Source organism: Phaethon aethereus (genome assembly GCF_964289735.1).
Source record: "Phaethon aethereus genome assembly, chromosome: 1".
Taxonomy (NCBI): Eukaryota; Metazoa; Chordata; class Aves; order Phaethontiformes; family Phaethontidae; genus Phaethon; species Phaethon aethereus.
The window spans coordinates 199,100,003-199,123,793 of NC_138575.1; the positions used below are offsets into that span (position 1 = coordinate 199,100,003).

Here is a 23,791-nt window from a genome sequence, read left to right on the forward strand (position 1 = left end):
GGCGGAGGAGGGCGGGCGGCGGGAGCGGGCGCTGCCGGTACCGGCGGGGCAGGTGCGCTCGGGGCGGGGGGCCCGGGTCTCCGGGGTTGGTCGGGGCTGCCAAGCAGCCGGGGCGGAGCGTGCCGGCAGGTCGGATGTTTTCCTGTCACGTCGTGAGTAATTGCGTTTTGTTTTCTGGTACGCAGGATTAAACGCCAAACCCAGAAATGAGGAAGGTTTTGTGCGTGGAGCCCGTCATTTTCATCTACATGTTCGCGTCTTCCCTGACAAGCCCGCTGGTGCAGCAGTTCATCTACCGGCGGCTGTGGGAGGGCGAGTACAACTCCACTTTCATCAGCGACAGCAACGCCAGCTACTGCGAACAGAATAAAAGTAGCCCGGCTTATATCAAGCAGAAGGTAAGAGGGGGAAAAAAAATAACGATTGTAAATGAACTTGCAGCCAGTAGGTGCTGTCTCAACGTAACCTCCTTTCCTTAACCTTAAAGTGGTACTTTTGTAAACTGCTGTCACTTTACTGGCTCATCGCTCTTGTGTTGCGCTGTAGGTAGTTGTAGTGCTTTAAAGGCAAAGTTTTGTCTCCAGGAAGATGCTGATGTAAATTCATATTTTGACGTGAGTTGAAAATAATTTCAGAGGATTGGGCCCAAACTGGCATTGGCCTGACATTACAACGGGTACAATGGAAGTCTCCTCCTTCCAGCAAGAATTGTGCATGTGTTTATGAGCCATCAGTAGTACCCGTGACTTCTAGTGTTCTCTGTAAGTACGTAAAGTTTAGAAAATGTCCTGTAATTTTCAGGAATAAGATCTAGTTTAGAATACATTTATTTAAGAGGAATTATATGAAGGAAGAAGGGGCTTAGGGTTAAAATAAAAAAAATTACAATTTTAATTTTTTAAGAATTTATTTAACTGATCTTTGCACAATGAAATGTAATTGATGATTTACCATTCATAGCAGTGCTCGTCTGCCTTGTTGAAATACAAAGATGGCAAGATGACAGCATCCCATGGTCAGTTACATTTTTAGCGCTGTTTCATAGTTCAGCATGCTGGATAGCTAGATGTTGATTGGAATCTCTTCTGTTGCACTTCCAGGGCAGTTTTAATGCTACACATAAGCACATCTAGCTGGGGGCTGCCAGCAGAAGAGATTTTCACACTCTATTTTCCTTTACCCTCTCTTCCCATTTCTCCCCTCCATGTGTTGTATCTTGCAATTGTTAAGTCACAGGTTATGGTTTGGATTTGATTGGGGCACTGATTTAACAAAAAGCTCTTTTTTTTTTTGAGCTTGTGATGTTTTTTTTCTGAAGCAGTGCAAAGCTCAGACACTATCTTTGGCTGGAAGATTGCTGTATCTAACATGGGGATGGCAGAGGGAACACATTTGCAAAAGAGGTGCAACTGAACCACCCTTGGCAACAACAACTGGCAGTTAGATTGGCTTAAATGGAACATGAAACCACTGTAGACTCAGAAAAGTAGATGCCTTGGACTGTAAATTCCACAGAATGTGGAGTTATGGAAACAGTCATCTGGCATTTCCCTATGCTGCTGAAAGGATGGCGCTTGAAAATTTTTGCTCACATCCCCCAATTTGAATCTCTGATGTGTTGTGTAAGCAGAAGACTGAACACCTGAGCTTATCTACTTCATTTGTCATATATAAAAGAATTTTTATATATGCTTCATGCTTCCATTGAAGATGATCAAAGAACTGTTGAAGATGACCAAAGAAATAATTCAGAAAATTTAGCATGAAGTAGGTTCTTCCTCATGTGACAGAAGCTGATCTTAGTAGAAAGAATGTGAAAGTAAAAAGGTTGATAGAATTGTAGTCCAGCATGCTTTCTGTGCTGACCTATCAGCTAAGGAAGGTAATGTATGCCACCCATTGGAATTAATTTGGAGATAATAGCCAATTATTGTCTCAGTAATGCGTGTATGCTACTCCCCCAAAGTGTTTTCTTCAGTATTAGCTCCCCATTTGGTGCTGTTGTGTGGACATTTTGTCATACGGAAGGAACAACTCTACAAAAATCATGCGTGGTGCAGGCCGTTCTAACCACAGAGCCCATCAAGAAACCCACATTTCACAAACATTTCTGCACTTTGCATTTGCTAGAAACCCCCCAAATTCAACCTGATTTTCAAATTGTGATCACTTATGATTCAAGATATGAGACTTCCTGTTTCTTTTTGCGAAACACTGGAGCAGAGTGCTTAATTTCAGCTGAAGTTTAGATAGCATCTCCTGTTGATGTGGTGGTGAATTCACACAGTACAGTTTTTTGGCATAAAGGTTACAAAGTATAATTAACTTGATATTTGAGAACATGAATCCTTCAAGATGGTAGTTGAATCATGGCGAACAGAACTTTGTTTCCCTTTCCTGACAAATTTACATTCCCTCCATTTCAATGATTGCTAGCAGGGCATGAGCTTTTGAACAATTATGCTCTTATCTGCATGTGTCTTGCGTGCATTTTGGTACCACACTTGTTACCATATTATAAGAATGTAAAAGGCTCAAAACATCCATTAATTTCAGTGGAACCCAGTCTCTGTGCTGAGTAATAGTCCTGTGTATGGGGAGAAGACTACATCCTGTAGCAGTCCCAAGCCTTTTGCTGAGGATATGTAAAGTAGGTGTTCTGGATTTTCCAAGACCATCCTGACTGACTTATGTTTACAGGTGGTGTAAATTTTGCTGTCAGGAGTGTTCCCAACAGGCCCTGTTTGGCATTAACTTTTAGAAGAACACTTCGCTTAATTGTTAATTTAGTATAAGACCTTCTGTTCTGTGAATAGAAGAAGAATAGAATGAACCTATTTCAAAGGAAAAAGTAAAAGGAATGAAGGCAAAAATCACTTGGAGCCTGCCAAAAAGTAGAATATAGTTCAAAATGGATAGTCTTTGCAGAATTTAGATTATCTATTTCTTACAACTTGAAGGAAATTAGTAATTTTATAATACAAGCTGAAGCATTCCAATCACTGGCTTAGATAATCCCTTTTTTTTTTTAGCTCAGAAAGAGCTATATTATTAATCATTAAACATTATTTATCATCCAGTTTATTTATTATCCAAGCCATGCATTTTCCTTTGCTACTCAGCAATATTTTTTAATATTATGAGCCTGTCAGTTTATCATGTCCTGTACATTGTTCAGCCTCAGGCGCCACACTTCTCTCTTAAATTATTCCTTAAGTGAATTGCTTCTTCATTTTCATTCTTTTAATTTTGAAACCGGTAATTTTAAGAACTATTTCTTTCCACTGTGAGTATTTTTTCAGAGTAGAGTGAAACTTGCAGTTTAAAAAACTAGAACTTTCTCTTCACATCCATGTAGTTCCATTGATTATTTAAGAGTTACATGATTTTAAAGCAGCTGAGGGTTTGACCTATCATTTTCTCTATTTCTTTCCATTGACTTTTTAAAAATATAAAGTAGACAGGTGAGTGCCTTACACTCTAAATGGAGTTTTCCTGTACTTCTCTCTTTTAGTCTTCTTGTCGGCAGACAAAGAAGTTACTTACATCAGCAAGGTTATGGTCATTTGTGGTATCTGGGTGTGTAGCCACATTCTTTGTGTTGCACACCTACTTTCAAAACAATGAAACCCAAGTCTTTGTTGTTTTGTTCCTCCAGTTTAATACTTCATTATGGTTTAGCAATAGTATTTGTATCATATGGTTAATGTGGGTTGAGATGATATATAATAACATGTAGTTTTATTTCTATTGTTTTAGCATTTCTTTGACAGTCATGTCTTTGAACATGATGATCCTAGTAAAGAAGCAATGCCTGCAGCTACATAGAGTTCTCTTTGTCACCAGGGGAGGAGTTAAAGATCAGAATGTAATTTTCCATCTCAGTGTGTTCAGTCTTCATGGTTTTGACCCTTCCAGGATGACAACAGTATTGGCTAGTGGACAGGACATCATGAATTCTAAGGCAGTCAGACATGATAAGGGAAGAAAATAAAGGACTCCAGAGTGCTGGGGATCTTGAGGGCTTTCCGTGAGGGCCTCAGGATCAGACAAATCTTCTTGCAATAAAATGTGGCATCTTGTAAACAAAGGAAGAGATTGAACTAGAAACTCGTGATCTTTGCTTGTAAATATAAATATGAAATTATAAAGTATTTAACAGCCTTTAAAATTGCCCAAAGTACATTTGTGAAAGTTTGGGGGGGGGGGGTTTGTCTTTCGGGTGCTACTCAGTGGGGATTATGTTAGCTACAGAAGAAACACCTGAAACATGGACTACAGGTGGTTTGAATACAGGCTTAGGGAAGACTTACATGGCTGTACCTGCTACTGATTGAAGAGTGCAACCTCTGCCCAAGTCTGCATGATACCTCAGAAAGCTTCAAGAAAACTTTTAGAGTGACTTTACTCTCTGCTTCGGAAAGGTTATCTTATAGAGTATACAGGGTTTGTGCGAATTAAGTTAGTTCCTTTTCCCCTGCTGCTCTGACCAGGTGGTTGTCTTTGGAAGGGCTGTTGTGGCTGCTCTCTGTCTAGCCTGCGTCGATGCATTAGAAGCAAGATATGAATTACTGACCATCATTTAGCAGCTGGCTTCATAACAAGATAGTCTTTTCTTTTTTAATTTACTTTTCTTTAGCTCTTTTTTCTACAGCCATTCATGTTCTGTTAAGTGCTTGTTTTTCAGCTACATTTGATTTTTGTACTTCTGTTAAAAAGAACTCGGAAATTTTTCCCGTAATGGGTGTTTACAGTTTATTGTCATAGTGTTAGCTGCTGTTCCTTATGTGAATGCCTGCTGTGGCATATCTATGGAGAGATCGCTGACTTGGACAGCTGCTGAACGCAAAGCTTCCCAGTGTTTTAAAAATTAGTTAATTCACATATCTGTGAGTCAGTATAATTTTTAATGCTGTGTTTCAACGTGTGGTTGTTGTTATTATTATTATTACCATTGTACACTGGGATGTCAGAGCAAATCCTGATCTGTTTATTTGCACAATGTGCTAGTCAGTGAATTGTTTCTTTGTAACCCTCTCAGTAGGATTATTTGGGAGGAAAAATGATCTGCTGTGATTAGGGAGCATGGGAGGTGTTCCTCAGTCAAAGACTGTTTTGCTACTGATTTCTGAGAGATGAAAATAGGCTGGGTGTCCTTCTGCCAGACCCTGTACTGAAGGAGATACTTACAGGATAAGCACCAGCTCTTGTAAATGCATGTTCAAAAGAATTGTTCTCTTGTCTCCATTGAAACTCCTCTGTCAAGAGTACTAGTAAGTCGGTATCTTCAGAAGTAACTTCTGGCTTAAAATGTAACAAGGGATGTTTGAGGAACATGGAAGGTAAAATTACAAAAGCGAGAGTCTTTGAATATGCAATTCCTTTGTATTAGGGGTTACTGTAATATAACGCATTCTTATAAACTTACAGTCATGTACTGTATTTTATTATAGCATAATATAATGTCATATAATCTTATAAAATGTTATCGTATGTATTATGTTTTACAATAATATAATTTATAATCTATAAACATGTACTGTGCTATTCATTATATTGCATGCTAATCATTATGTAAGTGTAATACTATTACAGATTTTTTTTTTAACAATGTATTATAGTATTTACAATTATTTTTGTTTTCTCTTTGCAGGAAGTTCAAGAAAAAGCCTCTGTTTTTAATATGCAGTTGGACTTAACTGGGGCAGTTCCCAGCCTTATAGTTGCCTTTGTCATTGTAGCTAATGGGGATCGCCAGGGACGCAAAAGGTCTTTAGTTTTACCATCAATGGGAGCTTTGATTGCTGATATTTGCCTCACTGTAATATCATATTTTTCTTTGTCACTGTCTATCCTATTTGCGGTTGCATTTATTACTGGACTGTTTGGGAGTATGGCAACTTTTCTTGGAGGAGGCTTTGCTTTTATAGCAGACGTGTGTCACGATGAGAAGCAGAAAACAACACGAATAGCTGTGGTGGATTTGATTTTTGGAGTTGTGTCTGGATTGGCAGGACTGTTGTCTGGCTACTTTCTAAGAGGAATAGGCTTTACATGGACATTTGTGACAGCATCTCTCCTTCACGTCGTTAATATTATCTATATTATTTTTTTTCTGGAAGATACAGTAGGCGTATCTGAATTTCAGCACCAGCCACCAGTATCTTGTAAAGAACTTCTTAGAGAGACGTTTTCTGGAGTGTACATGCTTTTTAAAACTGCCCCTTATAAAAAGAGAATTTTAATCATTGTGTTACTTTTTACATTTATGACTTATTTGTTTACTATGGTTGGTGGGAGTTCGCTTTTTACGCTGTATGAACTGGATGAGCCACTCTGCTGGAATGAAGTATACATTGGATATGGAGCAGCTGCATTCACTTCTGTCTCTCTGACCAGTTTTTTAGGAGTTTATTTATTTTCTAAATGTCTCAAAGACATTTATATTGTCTTTATTGGGATATTTTCTTACATTGGAGGAATGGTCATGGCTGCCTTTGCCAAAACTACCCTGCTCATGTTTTTAGGTGAGTTCAGAATCAGTCGTTCCATGGTCAACAATATATATGAAAATACTGCTATGTTATCTGTAGCGAGTGCAGTTGGTAGATATTGGATGTACCATCTTGAAAGGGTCCTAGAGAGGTAAAATATACAAGGTTGTGTGAGACTGATTTAGGATTTGATTAAAAGATGAAGTGTGTGGAGAGTGAATGAAATTACTTGCTTATCATTTGGTTTTAGAGCAAGACAGATATATTGGATTTATTTATTTCTCTGTGCTGGGATAATTGTGTCTCAGTGCACTTCCAGTTTTATTTTTCTATTGCCTTTTACAATTTGGGGAACTGAGCATTCAAAAGTATGTATGTATGTGACTAATTCATTTGCAATGTGTTTGTAAAATCTTGGGGGTTTATTACTTCAATGTCTCATAACTGATTCATTGCTTTACAGTAAGAGTGCCATCTTTGCTCTGCTTTATGCCTATTCCTGTTCTCCGATCCATGCTGTCAAAAGTGGTTCTCACTGGTGAACAGGGTGAGTAGAATTTGTTTTTAAACAATACGATAATAAGGTATTTAAGAACAGAGATGCACCGAAATTACCTTTAAACAAACAGCTACGTATTGGTATTTTAAGACCGCTTTTCTTTGAAGTGCATATAATATGATCCTATGTCATGATACTAATGGCTTTTGATTCTGAATTTAATATAAAAACATTGTGTTTAAAAACTACTACAAGTTTCAGCCTTCACAGGAGATATTGCTCTAAAAATAAAGACCATGGGGAACTTGAAGCAGAGGAATGCTCAAGATTTACACAGACGTGAATCACAAGTGCTTCTACATTCAGAAGATTTTGACATGCAGAGAAAGATACACTTCTGTTATGTAGTCAGTGCCACTTAATAATTTAGAAAAGTAAGCAGTAGGTGGTGAACCTTCAAAGCACTTGAAAACAAAGACTTGGATCCTGAGCCATGTGCCTGGCTTCAAGGGTGCCTGTGGCTACTTAAACATGTCCCAAAAGATCTAACATACTACTTCCCAAAGTGCTTTCTGTATTGACCACAGAAAAAAAGCATATCAGCCTCAAAATTTGGCTCTAATATCCCATATTGTGCTGTAACCAGATTTTGGGGAGCATATATTTTCTAGAAGCATTCGCCTGAGTTGTTTGGTTTTATTTTTTAAAAGACGTGTCTTTATATACGAAAACAAAGATCTCTTTGTACTGAACTATGGTAACATACACCTCTGTTTTTGCAGTTTCTTGGCATTCTTCAGGGCTTTGACTACTTGAGTAGTTTGATGCAGGAATCGGATTGCCTGTTGTCATCCTCTTCTGCTTACCTATTATGGTTTTGTTTATGGTCCCATAAATATGAATGTCGCTTGGGAAAGCGTGCTCAACAAGACACTGATGGGATAGACTGCCACCCCAATTGGTAGCTCAGTGCAAAAAAAATTGCTTATTTCCTTCCAAAAATGAGGAGGAGATGGTTATGTTCTGAGCTAGCAGTCTTTGTTGGATCAGGGCCTTTTGTGTGTATAAGGGTGAAGATTAGAGAAGGAAAAAACAAGAAAGGGAAGAGTGAGAATCAGGAGGAGTGGAAGGGGCAAAGGATGGTTAGTGAGAATGAACAGTTTGAACTTTATGTGATAAGTAGATTCAAGAAAGTAGGTATGGTGACAGAATAGTAGCAAAGGAAAATAGTTCCCATCAGCAAAATGATTTTTGGGTTTTGGTGTTTGGTGCCTTTTTTTTTTCATTTGAAAACGAAGTCTTTTGTAGGAGTCCTCACAGAAGACACTTTCATAGCAAAGACATATGACACTTGGGTGCTTGTTACTTGCATACTTGCTAAAATACTGTAGATAGATAGATCTTTCAAAACAAATTTAAAAACTTTAGTACTTGGAAGGGGTTTTGGCTTTACTTTGTTTTGTTTGTAATCCATCCATTTGTTTTTGGCAGGTGCTGTGTTTGCTTGTATTGCCTGTTTAGAAGTTGTGACCGGCACTATTTCACTTTCAGTTTTTAATATTCTCTATGCAGCTACTGTTGCATGGTTTTCAGGCTTTAGCTTCCTCTTATCAGCAGGCCTTTGTCTAATTCCACTGGCTGTCCTGTGGTAAGTACAGATCAGAAGGTTGCTTTTAACTGCTTTTGCCAGTAACTTCTGTTTTGATATGAGTTGAAGCTGAATGGTCTTAGTGCAATAGTTCTCAAACTTCAGTGTTTTCTAGTGTGCTCTAGTAGCTCTAGTTTCACACTTTTTCTCTCTTCAGCACCTACCTCCCCTACACCTTTGCTGGAGATTTTCCATCATCAGACCCATTCTGGCCCTGATCCAGCTACCGCCCCTCAGCTGCATGCTGTGAACTTGTTACCTAATTCCCCCAAACTGAAGTCTACCCTGAATGTACTACTAGTGCGATACACCGTACCTGGACTGCAGATGTACACCTTCCCTTGGTTTAAGACCTTTCAGATGCCCCTGGGGAAAGTCTTTCACACAGAAAAGTAACAGATCACTTGAAAGGCAGGAGCTTAGTTTTGCAGTCTGAGGTCTTCTACATGCTAATGAGAGTTGTAAACATGACCAATCACTCAGTGAATTTAATGGAAAGTTATCTGTCCTGGTCCTTGGTCATGATTACCTTGTCACCCAGTGCCATCAAAATTGTAAAAGATCTGCACTAACTTTAAGGCCCACATGATTAAACCTCTAGATGTGTTTAAAAAATGTGCCTCTATAGTATTTACATCTAATTATTTCTAGTGAACATCTAGTAATACTGACAGGAAAAGATCATTATTCATGAATATTCACAAAAGCTAATTTCACTGTGCATTCTTTCCAAGAGAAATTATGTCTTTTTAGGGTTTTGGAACGTAGATCTAAATGACAGAAAGATCACTTTTCATTAGATAGATTTCTATTTGGGGCGTGAGGAGCTGTTTTTCTTAAGAGGGTGATACTCTTGCTAGAGACCTGTGTCTTTTCTCCTAATGCTTAGACTTTACGATAGTCACCTTTTATCTCTACATCAGCTGCATTTAAAGTTTTAAATAGGCAGTGGTAATGCTGTACATTTAGAACATTTCACATAATTTCAAGTCTGTGCCTGCCTGACTATGATGTTTTACTCAGTCTATTCAGAGAAGCTGCATGCACTAATGGTAACTCAGGACTAAGGTAGTGGTGGGTCTCAGACCTAAGGGAATTGAAGCAAAGGGTTCTTGTGTGTGTGTGGAGAATACTCTTCAGTAAAGTAATAAAAAAAGCAAGGAATTCAGTTATATTAAAAAAAGCCCAGTAAATACTTCTGCTTCATTAAATACTAGTTTTAGTTTAGTTCAGTGCTGCATGGTAGAGAAAGTTTCCGTTAAGAAAGCGCTCTCTTCTGTGCAAAAGGCAACAGATATTTACCATCGATTAGTACATCCTGCAATCAGGACTGCAGTCCATCATCACAATAAAGTTTTTAAAGTTATTTTTCTTTTCCTTTCCTTCTGTCATTACTGTCTCGGATATACCATCCTTTGAGTTCCCTTTCTTTAAAACCTTTCTTTTGAGACCATCATGCAAGGTTACTGTTGGAGAACAGGAAGGATAGTTGCTCCAGTCTGTAGTAAAACAGGCATAGCAGTTTAGTACTTACCAAAGACAGCAGTAACGATATTGTCTAACTCGTGTAATAAGGGCAAGTACCGTCATTGCTTTTGTTTATGTCAACAGCTTTGTGCCACAGAAGATGGTTGTAACAGAGCTATGCAAGTGTGTGTGTTGGTGCTGAATCAGCATGCTGTAATTAACTATCTCAGCTAAAGATATGTGTCTTATCTGTGTCTTACAGCTGGCTTCTGTGCACAAGCTGGAACGGGGAGGACTTGGCTCTGCTTGTACCTGAAGAAGTATCCAGCATAGAGAGCGTTGATAGCTGAACAAAGGATTCATCTCCTTGGTTTTCTAATCTGACATGCAGTGGCAGAGACCACTATGTCATGCAGAGAACATAGAGATAACACAACAGTTGCAGATGCAATCTCAAAGTGGCCCTGCAGCAATAAGCACTAAATTGGTAGCATTCTTTATCCAGTCTCTTTTTAGCACTTGAATAAAGCTAGCTCTTAACTATACAAATAGGCTGGCAATGGAGATTTTAATGCTGCTTTCAGCATGAAGAAAAAAATAAGGCAGGATGATAGTCTCTTTCCACTTACCCTTTCTCACGTTTGAGAGTGTCAGCTGTGGATTGTGATACATCTTCTATCATTCTAAGAGATAATCTTACCAACTCAGAGGGTGCTGGCAGTTCTGCTGAAGCCAGTGGAGTTCATGCTGGCTGAGGATGCAGTCCACTGTGGACATCTTAAAAGGCCTGTCTTAATGAAGCCCACCAACCTACCTAAAATTATTCAACTAAAAGGTACTTTTTTCAGAAAGCAACCAAACTGAAGGCAGTACTTGCACCTGCTGTAAGGAGACTTACTGCTCTGCAGTTAGCACAGAGCTTTTGTGCAAGTATGCTGTGTGGACCTTGCCTGTGACTTAGTTCTTAAAATGGATTTTCAGATGGAACTGTCATACTTGGAAAACTTCCAGCTTGCAGAGTGTGAAATTAGGCCTATGCCTACATTTTGCAGAGGCCATATTGTACATTTATTTTTATAGTTTTCCATATATTACATATATTAAGGACTGCATACAGACACCTCTGTTTTTTGTGCCATAGGTATTTCTTGTTTTCTAGTTAAGTTGGCTGTACTTAGCTTAAACGTTTCTTCTAGTGAAAGGCTGTAATAGCATTTCTTTTCAGTGGATCTTTGATTATTTTTTTAACAACCTTGAAATGAGGTGACCAAATCTGAATCATGCATCTAATCATCTTGCAACGAATGCAGCATAATTTATGAGCACTTGAACAGCATTTCTCATCTTCAAAGCACTTTACAAATGCTATTAAGAGCCTCCTTCCATAATAGATATTATCCTCTCTGTTGCAGAGAGAGAGAAATCAACAGAGAGGACAAGTGACTTGCACAGGGCCACAGTGCAAACTGGTGAGACTGCCAAGCCAGGAATCAGTTTCTGCATTGACTCTTCACCTTTTTGCTTGAGATCTTTAAGTAGAAATTATCCAGAGTATTAGCTTCTGGAATGCACACCACAGCAGAAATGTAAATATAACACTGTGTCAAGGACCACTGCCACGTGTTTTTTTCAGACACAGCTGATACTGTGCTGATCCCTGAAAGTACAGGTAGGTTGTATGTGATTCTCTTCCCCCAAAACAGATTAGGTAAAGAAATCAAAATAAAGTGGTTGACATTCACAGAAGGAAAGTTCTAGGAAAGCAGCATGTGCACACGGCATAGGATGAAAATGAAGATGGACATAGCATATGCTGTATAATCGGTCATCTGCTTACAGACATTAACATCCATCACATGAACAGAGTACTTCTGTAGAATTTCTCAATGGTACTCCACCAAAAAATATTAGTACCACATCATAATGATACTGTTGTAGATCCTTTTTGTTTGAACGACAGCATTGTTTCCAAGCTATGTATGGTGATCACGGAGAAGTTCAGAAGATGGTTCAAATAAAGTAAAGGAGAGCTTATACTATCCAGGAGACCACTATCTACCCGTCACTAGTGAAAACAGTGTTGTTCAGCCAGGACAGGGGGAATTAATATTTACACAGCTGATAACTATAGCCAGATCTTACATTTCTGTCCTCAGCTACCAAGCCTATTGTTGGCAATTAAAGATCATTAGCTTTTCCTAGCTGGTTTAGACACTAGTCAGTAAATAAAACTGCTTAACTCTCATCTCTTGAGGTGCCCAAGTTGCTGCCAACTTGCTGGAGAAGCGATTCTTACAATAATCAGTGGGTCCAAAACATAATGAGTACTTGTAGAGAGATTAAGAAAACAGTGATGTAAAGGATTTCAGCACAAAGATTACATTGTTTTCCTTGCCTCTTCATTATGCAGTTACATAAGGCTTTAGGAAATTGACCATTTCACACAAAACTGCCTGGAAAAAGTAAAGCACATGAAGCGGTGTGTGCCTTCACTTCCTCTTCTTCAATGCACACCTCTGCTAGCACTCGGAGGGTAGCAACCAAGCAAGGCAGTTCCACAGTGGCATTCTCTTGGCCCAAATGAGAACATGCACATACATTTCAGGAATGGCTTTGTTATGGTTTGATTTTGCTGTAAAAAGTACTTGCTGTTTGTGAAGTATTTCGGGTAGACACGGCATTTACAACTGGCTTTAAGTTTAGGTCAAAACACATGAAGGATTTGAACTGTATTTTTCAAAGTGCCTAGCACAGTGCAAGTTGAGGAAACCAGGTACTAATGTGCTTCAGATTATTAAATCAAAACCTTCCAAGTTTATAGTAGCTGCTCTGTTTGTATATAAATGCAAATTATTTTGGCAGAAATAAATAATGAAGTTTGGGGTTTTTTAAACTCTACATTGTATGTGTAGTTCTTGCATTCTTTTTTGACAAATGGCCAACAGGATGACCAGTGGAGGAATGTTCATGTAAACAGAAGCACTATGGTGTCATCTATTTTTTGTAGTCATAACAAACAAACAGGAAGATGTGCTTTTGTCTCCCTCCTGCACTTGGGGAAAGGATGCTGCCCAGAACCATCAGCACCAAGAGGTGGCAGGGACAGCACTGCTGTCTGCAAGAAGGCAGCATGGGGGCTTGTGCTGCATCCCTCAGACCGGGGGACCTGCAAGAGCGTTCCTCCCCTTGCCCAGGTTGGGTCTGTCCCAGCTACACTTGTCAGCACACCTTGCTTGGCATGCCTCTGCCAGTTGCTACTCACTTTCCAGCCTGGCTAACCCTTAAAATTAGCTTCCTTACTCTGAACATATCTTGATCTCACCCAAGATGACAATAAAGTATACCAATCCTTGAACAAAACCACCTAGAAATTATGTCCAGCCTCCCGCTCTGTGTCCGCTCTTCGCTGCACTAATGAGAAACTCTACTAAATTACTTGTCTTAATGTAGTTTTGCTCAGATACAATAGCATCCGTCTTTCAACCAACACCGGGAAAGGCCAACTAGCTACATACACTGAGGTGGGGAGCTACAAGGTACCAGCAACTGTGTACAACTTAGGGATGGCTTCCTGTTTTCTGGAACAGTGCTGGTAGAAAGGCAGACCTGGAAATCCTCCTAAAAATCCATGCCCATATCTTAATTTGTCCCAGACCTGGCAAGGTAATCCCCCAGCCTTTCTGGCCTGAGCCTAGAGCAATGCAAAGCCTACTGAACCCCAAGCTTGCTTTGTAACAACAGTTTACTTTTGCTTTATACTAAAATGCCAAGAAACTTGTCAATTATAAAATAGCAGCCAATTCTGATATTTAATAAAGTACATCAACTCACAGACAGACAAGCACAGCTATGGAAAATTAAACAGTAAGTCTATGCTTGCATGTTCAATTTATTGGTCCTATGTTTAACCTCACTAAGGCAAAAAAGGCAAATAATTTGTATTTCATAGCACAAGTCTCTAATCTCTGCAACTCGCAAGTGAAAGAATTTTAGAAGCTTCACTTCTTAAATGAAACAAGTTTAAATACAAAATCACCAGTAAAGTATCTCATACTGTGTCATCTCAGTATTTTTAATTTGCTGCAATGTTTTGCAACAGATGCATATAAAAGCACCGTAAAATTTACAGGACAGAAGCTAGAGGCTTTCACCCACATGGACAGGGAATTTGTAGCAACTTAAGCACACTGAAAAGCACAAGAGATGCTTGGGACTGTGAAAAGAGGTTTATAGCAACATTTCTGCTCAAATGATCTACAATAGAACACTGAGTGAACTTAGCAGTTTAACCAAGTCATTAAAACCAGCTGAATAAAGACAGTTCCTGTGTTAGAAATATTGTTTCAAGCTCCCCTCATATGACAAGACATGACATCTTTTGCAAAGTCTGAACACAGACTTTATTTCTCCTAAGATGCCACATCATATTAGCTGCCTTGCAGGATTTATATGACACATGCATATGTATGACATCAGAAAATAGTTGTTATAACCCTGAATTTAATACCAACACACATGCACTCAAGCACGCACAAAAAAACTTTCAGTGGCCCACTCCTTTAAAGGGTGTATTTAAGTATGCATCTCTCATTCTCCCTTAATTAAGATCTGATTTCAGTAAACCCACAAAAAATTATTTCTGTATTTGTCATCTAGTACCACTGTATCTTCATGTTCTCACTGCAAGAGCTTCATTAGGTACTGTCATAAATTAGGCACTGCATTCTTTCTCAGTCTCTGAAATTTAAAATACCTAGATTAGGGACGCTCTTTTGGATTATGTTCCCAAACGGGTTTTAAAAACCCTGTTTCATCTCCTAACTGGAACTTGCTTCTGCTTTCAGAAACCAGAATATCCTCTCAGGGGGACAGATGAAAAAAATCCAGACAATTAACTCCCTTCTTACAGCACTACTTCCAGTTCTATACAAAAGCTTAAACGCTCACTCACAAACAACTTGTCAACAGGGCGGGGAATAAAAATGTATGTAGCAGGATTCCACTGGCAGTGCAGCAGTTAAGGATCTTTAAAGATATTGCAAGAAAAAGGAACAACACTGTTTGTGTTGTGGATAAGAGATTCTTGATTTATGATTAAATATATTTTGGAACGCAACAGCATTTATAGCAAACTTTTATTCAATAGTTTAAAAAGTGTATGGAAATTTTCATGAACAAAGAGTTACTCAATGGAAAATACCTTCTTTCTCCCCTTAAAAAGTTCTTCTGCAAGAACATTAAATGCATTTACCTACAGTATTCAGTTTTAAAATGCACGGGTATTTTTGGATTTCTTGTATACACATATAGCATTTCCATAGTTAAGAAGCTATTGTCCTGAGCAGTGTATGAAAAGACATTTAAACTACCTAGTTACAGGACATTTATATAATTGACAACAAGCACAGAACAATTTATAGACTTTAAACATTTAATATGCCTTTTCATCAAGGCAGGCAAATCATAACTGTAGGACTGCTTAACACTGTGAGTGTCAATTTAGTATCATGTATTTAGATCTGCAATATAAAGACACACACAAAACATTTTTGTGGAGTACATTTTGTTACAATAAACCAAGCTTGTATTCCATCATCATGTGTGGTTCTCCCATAACCTCACTCTGTGAAGGATCTGGAAAAAAAAAAGTTATCGACAGCATGAAGCTTTTACCAAGCTACAAAGACCAACAATAACTATGAACATTACCATGGGGTTTTTTTCCTCCTTCACTCTAACGCTTAGTGCAACAGTTACTCAACTGATTTTTCACAGTGTTGCACAATGCAGGTCTGTAACTCCCAAGGCTCTATCCAAAGCAATCATCAGCTAACAAATACATCTATAGTGGAACAGCGTTCCATAAGGACACACACACTTCCAAGGAAAAGCAACCAGTTCTACGGTCTCCTACAGCCTGAATCTCAAGGCTGATTGAGTTTTGTGTTTAAGAAAACTCAAGTCTACTGAAGCTTTTCTTCATAGGTGCCCCACATCCCTTTCCAATGCAACTTCTCTGCACAACAGGAGCTCACACTCCAGCCCTTCTGTTAGTTGGGACATAGTCGTGGTTTCTCTTCTTCACTTAACCACCTAGTCTCACAGAAATTCTATGCCCTTAAGCATCTCTGAGATTTCCTTCATTCTGTAAAGTATGGTTGACATTAGCCATGATACTCAAAGATTAACAAGGAATGTGCAGAGGACGCAAGATACCAATACCGCCAGTATAAATTTCATTTCCATACAAAAAATAAAGATGAAAAAACTAAACAAGGACAGAAAAAAAGGTTGTGACTGCACTTCGGAAGAAATACACCTTTCTTTATGGGTATATCGGAGTGTTTTCCTTCCATAAATAAGGCATATTAATGCCTTTAATTCCCCCAGACACACCAAAGTTTCTGGGGAAACAGACATACAACGTAAGTGCATAATCTTCTATTCCTTTAGAAATCCAGCCTACAAGCAAATACTGGCTTACTCCATGTTTCAGAGTAATTTCCACACAACTAGCAGCTGAACCACATTTATTTTCCCTTCCCCCAGTGCTTCTTTGCCTTTAGGAACTCAATTTTTTTCTTTGTTTTGAATGTTATGGAAACATTTAAAGGTACAATTTGGGAACTCTAAAGTTCTTTGCCTCTAAGGAATAAGAGAATTAGATGCACAAATACAATGTATTTACCATTAAGAATATCCTCAAAACCGATGCATTCATCATTTCCTCTCAGAGTATCCAGTGCCATGTTCGAGCTGTGAAGAAATGGGAGACGCTGGACCTGTAAAAAGACAAGAGTTCAAGTTTCTGCAAGTCTGAAACTGAGGGGGTTAATATTTGGATTTCTCAGTCTGAAGTGACTAAGAAAAGTAACAGGCAAAGTCACTTCTTCATTCAAAATCAACAACGAAATAAGAGAACTACTGGCACCCATAGATAGCAAAACCTACCCAGCACCACCTTCTTCTATTGTTTATCTCTCTGTTTTGAGAAGAACAGCCTTTCACTAGATTTGTAGCTGTCACTGCACTGTAGCTACTACAGCAAATAGTATAATTTAAAAAAAAAAGTAGTAGGTTTGTTTTTTTTTTTTCTCTCCTTTGTTATCACATAAAGCTGGGGAAGCTCACTGCAAATGCATCAATACCTTGAGGTCAGTATTGGGTGACTGACATATACTGCGGTGTTTGGAAACCACATTCTAAGTTTCCTACATCTCTGACACAGGTCAGGAATGTAAGAGAAAGAGCTATATTGATTTTCACATCTAAACATAACCCTCCTTGCAATTAATCTAAATAATTTCTCTGATCCCCTCCAATTCTTAAACTTAAGTCCACTCCCAGTTACTTTCCACACTCTCTTCTGTACCCTTCACCCACAGTATTACAAAAAAAAATTTCATGTGGTACACACAGCATTCAGAGCCTAAATATTCAGAGAATGTACTTACTATTGCATTCACTATTAGCAGTGATACTTCAGTTATAACATGAACATATTTTGCAACTATAAAATTATCATGTAGCTATTTCTTTACACACAAAATATGTCAAAGATTTCCATAATCACTACTGGTACAATTGTCAGAAGTTCAAATACACGATTCCAGTAAATATTTTAGAAAAGTGAAATTAAACCACAGGAGAACTTGTATATCTAACATGAAGTTGGGAGTGAAAAACCTTCTAATCACTGTATTTTCCCCACCCATCCCCCAATACCCGTGGAGACACACTATCAGGATATCCTCACCTGCCTCATTTTCTGCCATGTGCTAACATCAGTTTGGTAAAAGATTTTTCCTCACAAGACAGCACAGCTGAGATCAAGGGATGTTTTCATACAACCTGTCTAACTTCCACATCTTCAGGACCAGTAATTTCTGCCAAGTTTAATGTAGCTCACTGTGGTTCAGTAGCACCTGATCCACTGGGAGTATAAAATCGCTCCAGCTCACTTGGGAAAACAACTCTTAATAGCTTGAAAACCTTCAACAAGCCAAAAAAAGTTTACTAGGACCAAAGAGCCTTCTATGTTTCCTAAGCAACAAAGTCAGCTTGCCTCCAGCTACTCTCCATCCTAGGGGATAAGAAAGAAGGAGGCAGACTCAGCTTTCCAATTAGGAGTTAAAACCTGTGAACTTAACTCCCTGTAGACTTCCCCTGATCTTACAAGAAAGGCTGCAGAACAGCAATAAGCACATAGCAAATTCTTTTCCTCAGGTTTCATTTTACCTCTCTATCCACTCCCAAATCACTACCTGCTTCAGATCCCTAAGTCTCTCTGCCCTATTGATACAGAGATTCCTTCCCATGAAGGTCATACATTCTACAGAGGAGAATATTAATTTTAGGAGTTAATACTCAATTGCTCCTGCTTTTTTCTGAAGGCTTACAGGAAGCTAGTCCACAGCAAAGCTAGAGCAGTTACCACTTCACCAAGTAACCAATAAAAGAACAGCAGCTGAAAGGCTTTAGCATATTGATTGTTCTGGAAACTATTAATTGCAATGTTTGGTTGGCTGGCTTTAATAAAAGCAGTCCAGTGAAAGAATTTCTTTTGGAAACATAAGGTATTTCAACAAAGATGACTCTCTCAAACCATGTTCTGAGATAAAAAAAATTTTAAGTGGTTTAAGTTACACCAGTTGGATAAAAATGCCTACCTGTTTCACTGCTCTGAATTCCATCTGCAGCTTTAAAGGTGCATGGAGTCCTTGAATATTTCTGAGTGTGGCAAAGTTTGTTTTATCTTGATTTAACTGGAACTAATCACAAACAACATTGATTTTTATTTTAGCAAAAGTTACTTTCAAGTACAGCCATAGAAGAGATTTGTAACATCCTACTTAAATGAACATGCTTATTAAATTTATACGTAAAAATTCAATGATTCTATCATATCTGTCTCAAATGCACACAAAAGACAGTGATGCAGTAATATTTGTTCTATGAAACTGAAATTGCTTTTTGCTGGATTTTATTACAAATCTATAGTAGCAATTTCATTATGTTATTTTTGACAGCCAGGACACATAACACCAACAAATGGTGGTTTTGCACTACTTCACATTACTACAATATTGTAAGCACGAATTGGAAGCTAAGTCTGATTTAAAGTAAGAAAACAAACTTGAAAGCCACAATTGATGTTACTGTTAGCCATCAAAGACTCTACTTGAAAACACTTGAAATACTTCTTTTCTGATCAAGTAGGTAGACAGAGCACCATGCATCACTCCATATGAGCCCAAAAAGCAAAAGAAAGCTCATAATTTTACCAACTGCTCTAAAACTGATCCATAAGACAAAGAAAATCTATTTAGTTGAGGGTTCTTTTAATGAAAAAGTGCTAGCTCATTAATACTGAAGTACACAAAAGTAACTTATGCTTAATGCTAAACTTAAGCTTGAGTAATCCAGTCTCAAATTTGGCTTTTATAGTACTGACTACATGCCTGTAATGTTGACACAATATAATACTGTAAAGTAAATCAAAAACTACAAATACCTCTTTTAAAACCTGTACTCAATCACCATGACAAAAGCCTACTAATACAATAATATCATCCTGTTTATGTGAAGGGATCTCAAAAACCAACAGGAAAATACAGGTGAAAGGCACAACATGCATTTTCTTCACAACAACCTATATTGAATGCTCTTCAAAAGTTAGCAGAAAGTATTGTTTATATGTCTCATCCCAAACTTACAATTCCAGTCACATTATTTTTCCATTTCTTTTATAAAATAAAAGGTAGGGGTCCTTATCTGAGTAGCAGAAAGATTGCATTTCTACTACTGCTACCTAAATAACCTATCATTTACATCAGTAAACTGTAACTATCTCAGCCTAAGATGTATTTTCCCATGCAAATGTACATGAAAATAATTCTTAGATAATCAGCCATAAACTTAAGAGAAAAGCTAACCAAACAATATGTGGAAAAAACAATTTAAAAGTTTCACATACTTCTTCAATTATTTCTGTGCACTTTTCTTCTAGCATGTAATCTTTTAATTATGCAGGTTTTATACAGCAAGAACTGAGTTAAAACTGCGATAGCAGTCAGTAAAAAAAAAAAATCAATTGACAAATAGCTCTGAAACATTTACAGTATTTATAAATAAGCTTGTGAAGTTGGTGTCACATTAACATCACCCTTTTAACTCAAGACAACACTAGCACTGGTTAGAATTTAGAATTAGAATATATTAGACATTACATTCAGACCTTGTTATGCTGATTAGCTGAGCGATTTGGAACATTATACCCAAATACTGCCTTTGCTTCACTACATGTTGTTACATCAAATCTTCTGTGCTGACAAAACAGGCACCAGAGACAAGACTCAGTTCAACGAGCAATTTAGCCAAGGCTGTCTGTCTAGTCTCCCTTCACCTTCACCCTATGGTCCACAGACCACTCTTAAGTGGTCCACGAGCAATAACTAAGCTGGACAAGACTGCATACATTTATGACAAACTATGTGTAAAGTTTCTAGATGTGATCGGGTAATTTAATGAAAAGTATTTATGTGTTCACAGACTGAAAGTCTGAAAATGAAGATATATGGTACAAAATGGGAAGATCAGCCTTCCAGAAGTGACAGGTGTGCTCCCAACCTAGCTACAGAGGCTGCATACACAACTAGCTTAATAACTTTTAGATGACTAAACCTTACTAAGTAAATCCCTACTTGGAAGCCTGCTTATATACTTGGAGAGAGTCACAAGTGCGAGGTTAACATTAAACAAATTTTCTACCAATGTTATTTGTATAAATAAAATGTTACTATTGTTGAACACCTTTATTCTGTTAAAGGCAAGACCTTGCTCGTTACTTGTTACCCCACAAAACAGTCCAGGGAACCACATTGTTAATTTAAGCTTCAAAATTAGTTAAAAGTGAAGATCACTATATTTCATGTTATACTCACATTTTTTTCTGATAACTCCAGTGGGTGACTGGGCAACAATTCATTTTTCACACTTGTGAAGCTAGAAATACAAGTAAAAATTTGAACTTCAAATTAATTGGGATATTGTTTTTTTTAAGTTGCATTCCAAAACTAATCTCAGATACAAACATCAACCCACAGAGACACACAACTAGCACAGTTTGAACTACCAAAAAAAACCCCCAAACCCAAACAAAACCTTAATAGTGAAGCACCAAATAAGACCTCTAACTACACCACTACCAGAAGAAAAAGAATTTAAATTTCAGGCATCCTTTTTTATTTATGTTTAACGAAACAGAATGACAGCTTTTCTTCCTTGACCCCCTTCAGAAATAGAGAAAAACATGCAATAAATGAAAACTTCATAGGTTTAATTATGTCCAAACTACATGATATCTGATTTTAGAAGTCTCCAAGGGTTTGCAATTGAACATTTTACATACCTGCCCCCCACCACTCATAGCTGTATTACCCGCATTTTAAACTCCATGCGCTTATTTTAGGTTCATTATCGAAGACATGCACATAGTTTAGCCCTCATGTAAAATAGCAAAACCCAAAAACACTTTTACTATATTAACTTTATTTTCTGTATCAATGCTGAAATTAACCATTTGCCACAAAGCTACAGCACACTTATATACATGTATATTAAAACTAGCATATATTTTGTAATTATTAATGCTTTTCCATCTCTTTTCTAAAGAGCAGTATCACACAGGTAAAAGTTCATTAATGTTATCTCCTTCCTGAAGTGATATTTCATGGAAAATTCATGCTTGAAAGACAATTTGATTAAATATGTGCACATTAACGCTATAGCTTTTGTGATACACCTTCCAAGAATCTTCTTTAAAAAGCCAACATTCAAGACATACTTTCTTCCTCTATCTGAAGTTCAATGTTGGCTATGGCACAAATCAACAAGAAAAAGTAAAGTGTACCCTCTACGCAGAAGATCATGACCTTCAAATGGTCCTGAAGCTGAAAATTCAGTAATTGGGACACTATCCTTCAACAGAGAAGAAGCACCTCTGGAATTCTGAAACAAAAAAAGCGTGGATTACTTTAACTGAACCAGACTCCTTTCGTATGGACCGTTAGGCCAGGCAAATGAAACAAAGTGCTCAAAGACTCGTTAAACTACTCATGTACAAGCCCTACACTTTAAAGTATCTTAAAAAAAAAAAGGCAAAAAAAACCCCAAAACCAACCCAAACACAAAAAACAACACCAAAACACAAACCCCACACCAAATTAGAATTCTTTCAGAAAGTCTGGTAACAGTTAAAAGATACTGACAACACATTTTTTTTGGATCTGGCCGAAACAGTTAAACTCGTAATTACCCCTTGTTCATTCCCACCCTGGGCTGCAGGGATGGAAAGGAAGAAGGCAGGTCATGTTCAGCTGACAGGACAAAGTAACATGTCTGAGCATTCCTTCATTTACTTCAATACAGGCACAATCAAGATCAAATTGATTTTATCCATGGTTTAAGGCTCCCATAAAGTGGACAAGGTGTATTCAAGTGGTCTAGTATGCCAGTTAACTGAAAGAGCAAAGGAGAAACAGTAACTTGTAGCAGAAGACCAGAAGAACACACCTTCACAGACTTACTAAGTAAAGCCATCTTAACCTAGACAACTAATTTCATGCTAACCTGCCCGATTTTATTGAATTGATTTTAGGATTGTTCATACACATTGCTCCATCAATGTAGGCCAATGTATACTAAATTCTGGAAGGTAACAGCAATGAGCTGTTCAGTGCAGGAGTTTCCTCCAGCAGCACTGTCATATACAACAGAAAATTTATGCTTACAGTTAAGGTCTTCTGTACTAACATGTGAACCGTCAACAACCTAACACCTATTAGAAAACCCTAAAACACCTGTTATTACACGCATATAAAGCATCTACCAACTAACGTACTCAACACTGACTAGACCTTTCTGAGATTGCTGTAAGTGAAAGCATTAAAAAGATACATTACCTGGAAGATGTGACAAGAGGGAAGATCAAAGTGAAAGTCAAACGTAAGGAGAAAAACATGAAATAGACCCAAAAAGTAACACTCTCAAGTCACGCCAATGCCCAGTCCGTCTTAGCTGGTCACACCACTGATAAGCACCACAGAGAATCGAGGCACGGCCTCGCTCCGCGAGTGCTGCCGCCCTGGCTCTTGGGGGACTGGGGATGACCGGGGCTCTCGGCCTCCCCATCCCACCCCGCCCCCAGGAGAAGGGCTTTAACCGCGGCCACACACCTTTCGCGCCTTCCCAGCCCCGAGTGCCCATAAGGATGCCCAGCGGGGATCGGCCCGCGCAGAGCGAGGACGAGGGACGCCTCTCCCCTGGTGAGAGCCCACAATCCGGCAGCAGGAGCGCCCGCCATGGCCGCGCCGGACCCCCGTGACTCAGCACGGCCCCAGCGCCCCTCGCTCAACGGCCGCCACCCGCGGGGACCCCAACAGACGAGGGCGGGGTGAGGTCAACAGGCACGCGTGCCCGCCGGCCCCCCTCCTGCCCGAGAGCGACGCCCCCCTCCACCCGCCCAGCGCCGCCGCCAGCTCCCACTCACCATCTTGGCCCCACACGAGCAGCCACTTCCGCCTCCTCCTCCTCACTTCCGCTCCACTCCCGGCGCGCTGCGTCAGACGCAAGGAGGGAACCGCGGCCGCGTGGGGAGGGGCGAGGCCGCGGGGTCGGAGCTTC

At 38.8% G+C, this 23,791-nt stretch overlaps 2 protein-coding genes across 2 annotated transcripts; one reads left to right on the top strand and one right to left on the bottom strand.

The window, feature by feature from the left end:
- Positions 1-206: 206 nt before the first annotated feature.
- SLC46A3 (solute carrier family 46 member 3) lies at positions 207-10,458 on the top strand (the record flags this gene model as incomplete). Its single annotated transcript, XM_082014376.1, has 5 exons — positions 207-398; positions 5,654-6,527; positions 6,958-7,041; positions 8,485-8,641; positions 10,371-10,458. 5 exons carry the CDS (start codon positions 207-209, stop codon positions 10,456-10,458), a joined length of 1,395 nt encoding a protein of 464 aa, XP_081870502.1.
- A 5,148-nt stretch (positions 10,459-15,606) lies between these two features.
- Positions 15,607-22,523, bottom strand: POMP (proteasome maturation protein; the record flags this gene model as incomplete). Its single annotated transcript, XM_082002797.1, is given in 7 exon segments — positions 15,607-15,742; positions 16,797-16,890; positions 18,778-18,879; positions 21,052-21,112; positions 22,020-22,117; positions 22,442-22,496; positions 22,498-22,523. Coding segments are annotated over 7 exon segments (504 nt in total). The 3' UTR covers positions 15,607-15,674.
- Between the last annotated feature and the right edge of the window lie 1,268 nt (positions 22,524-23,791).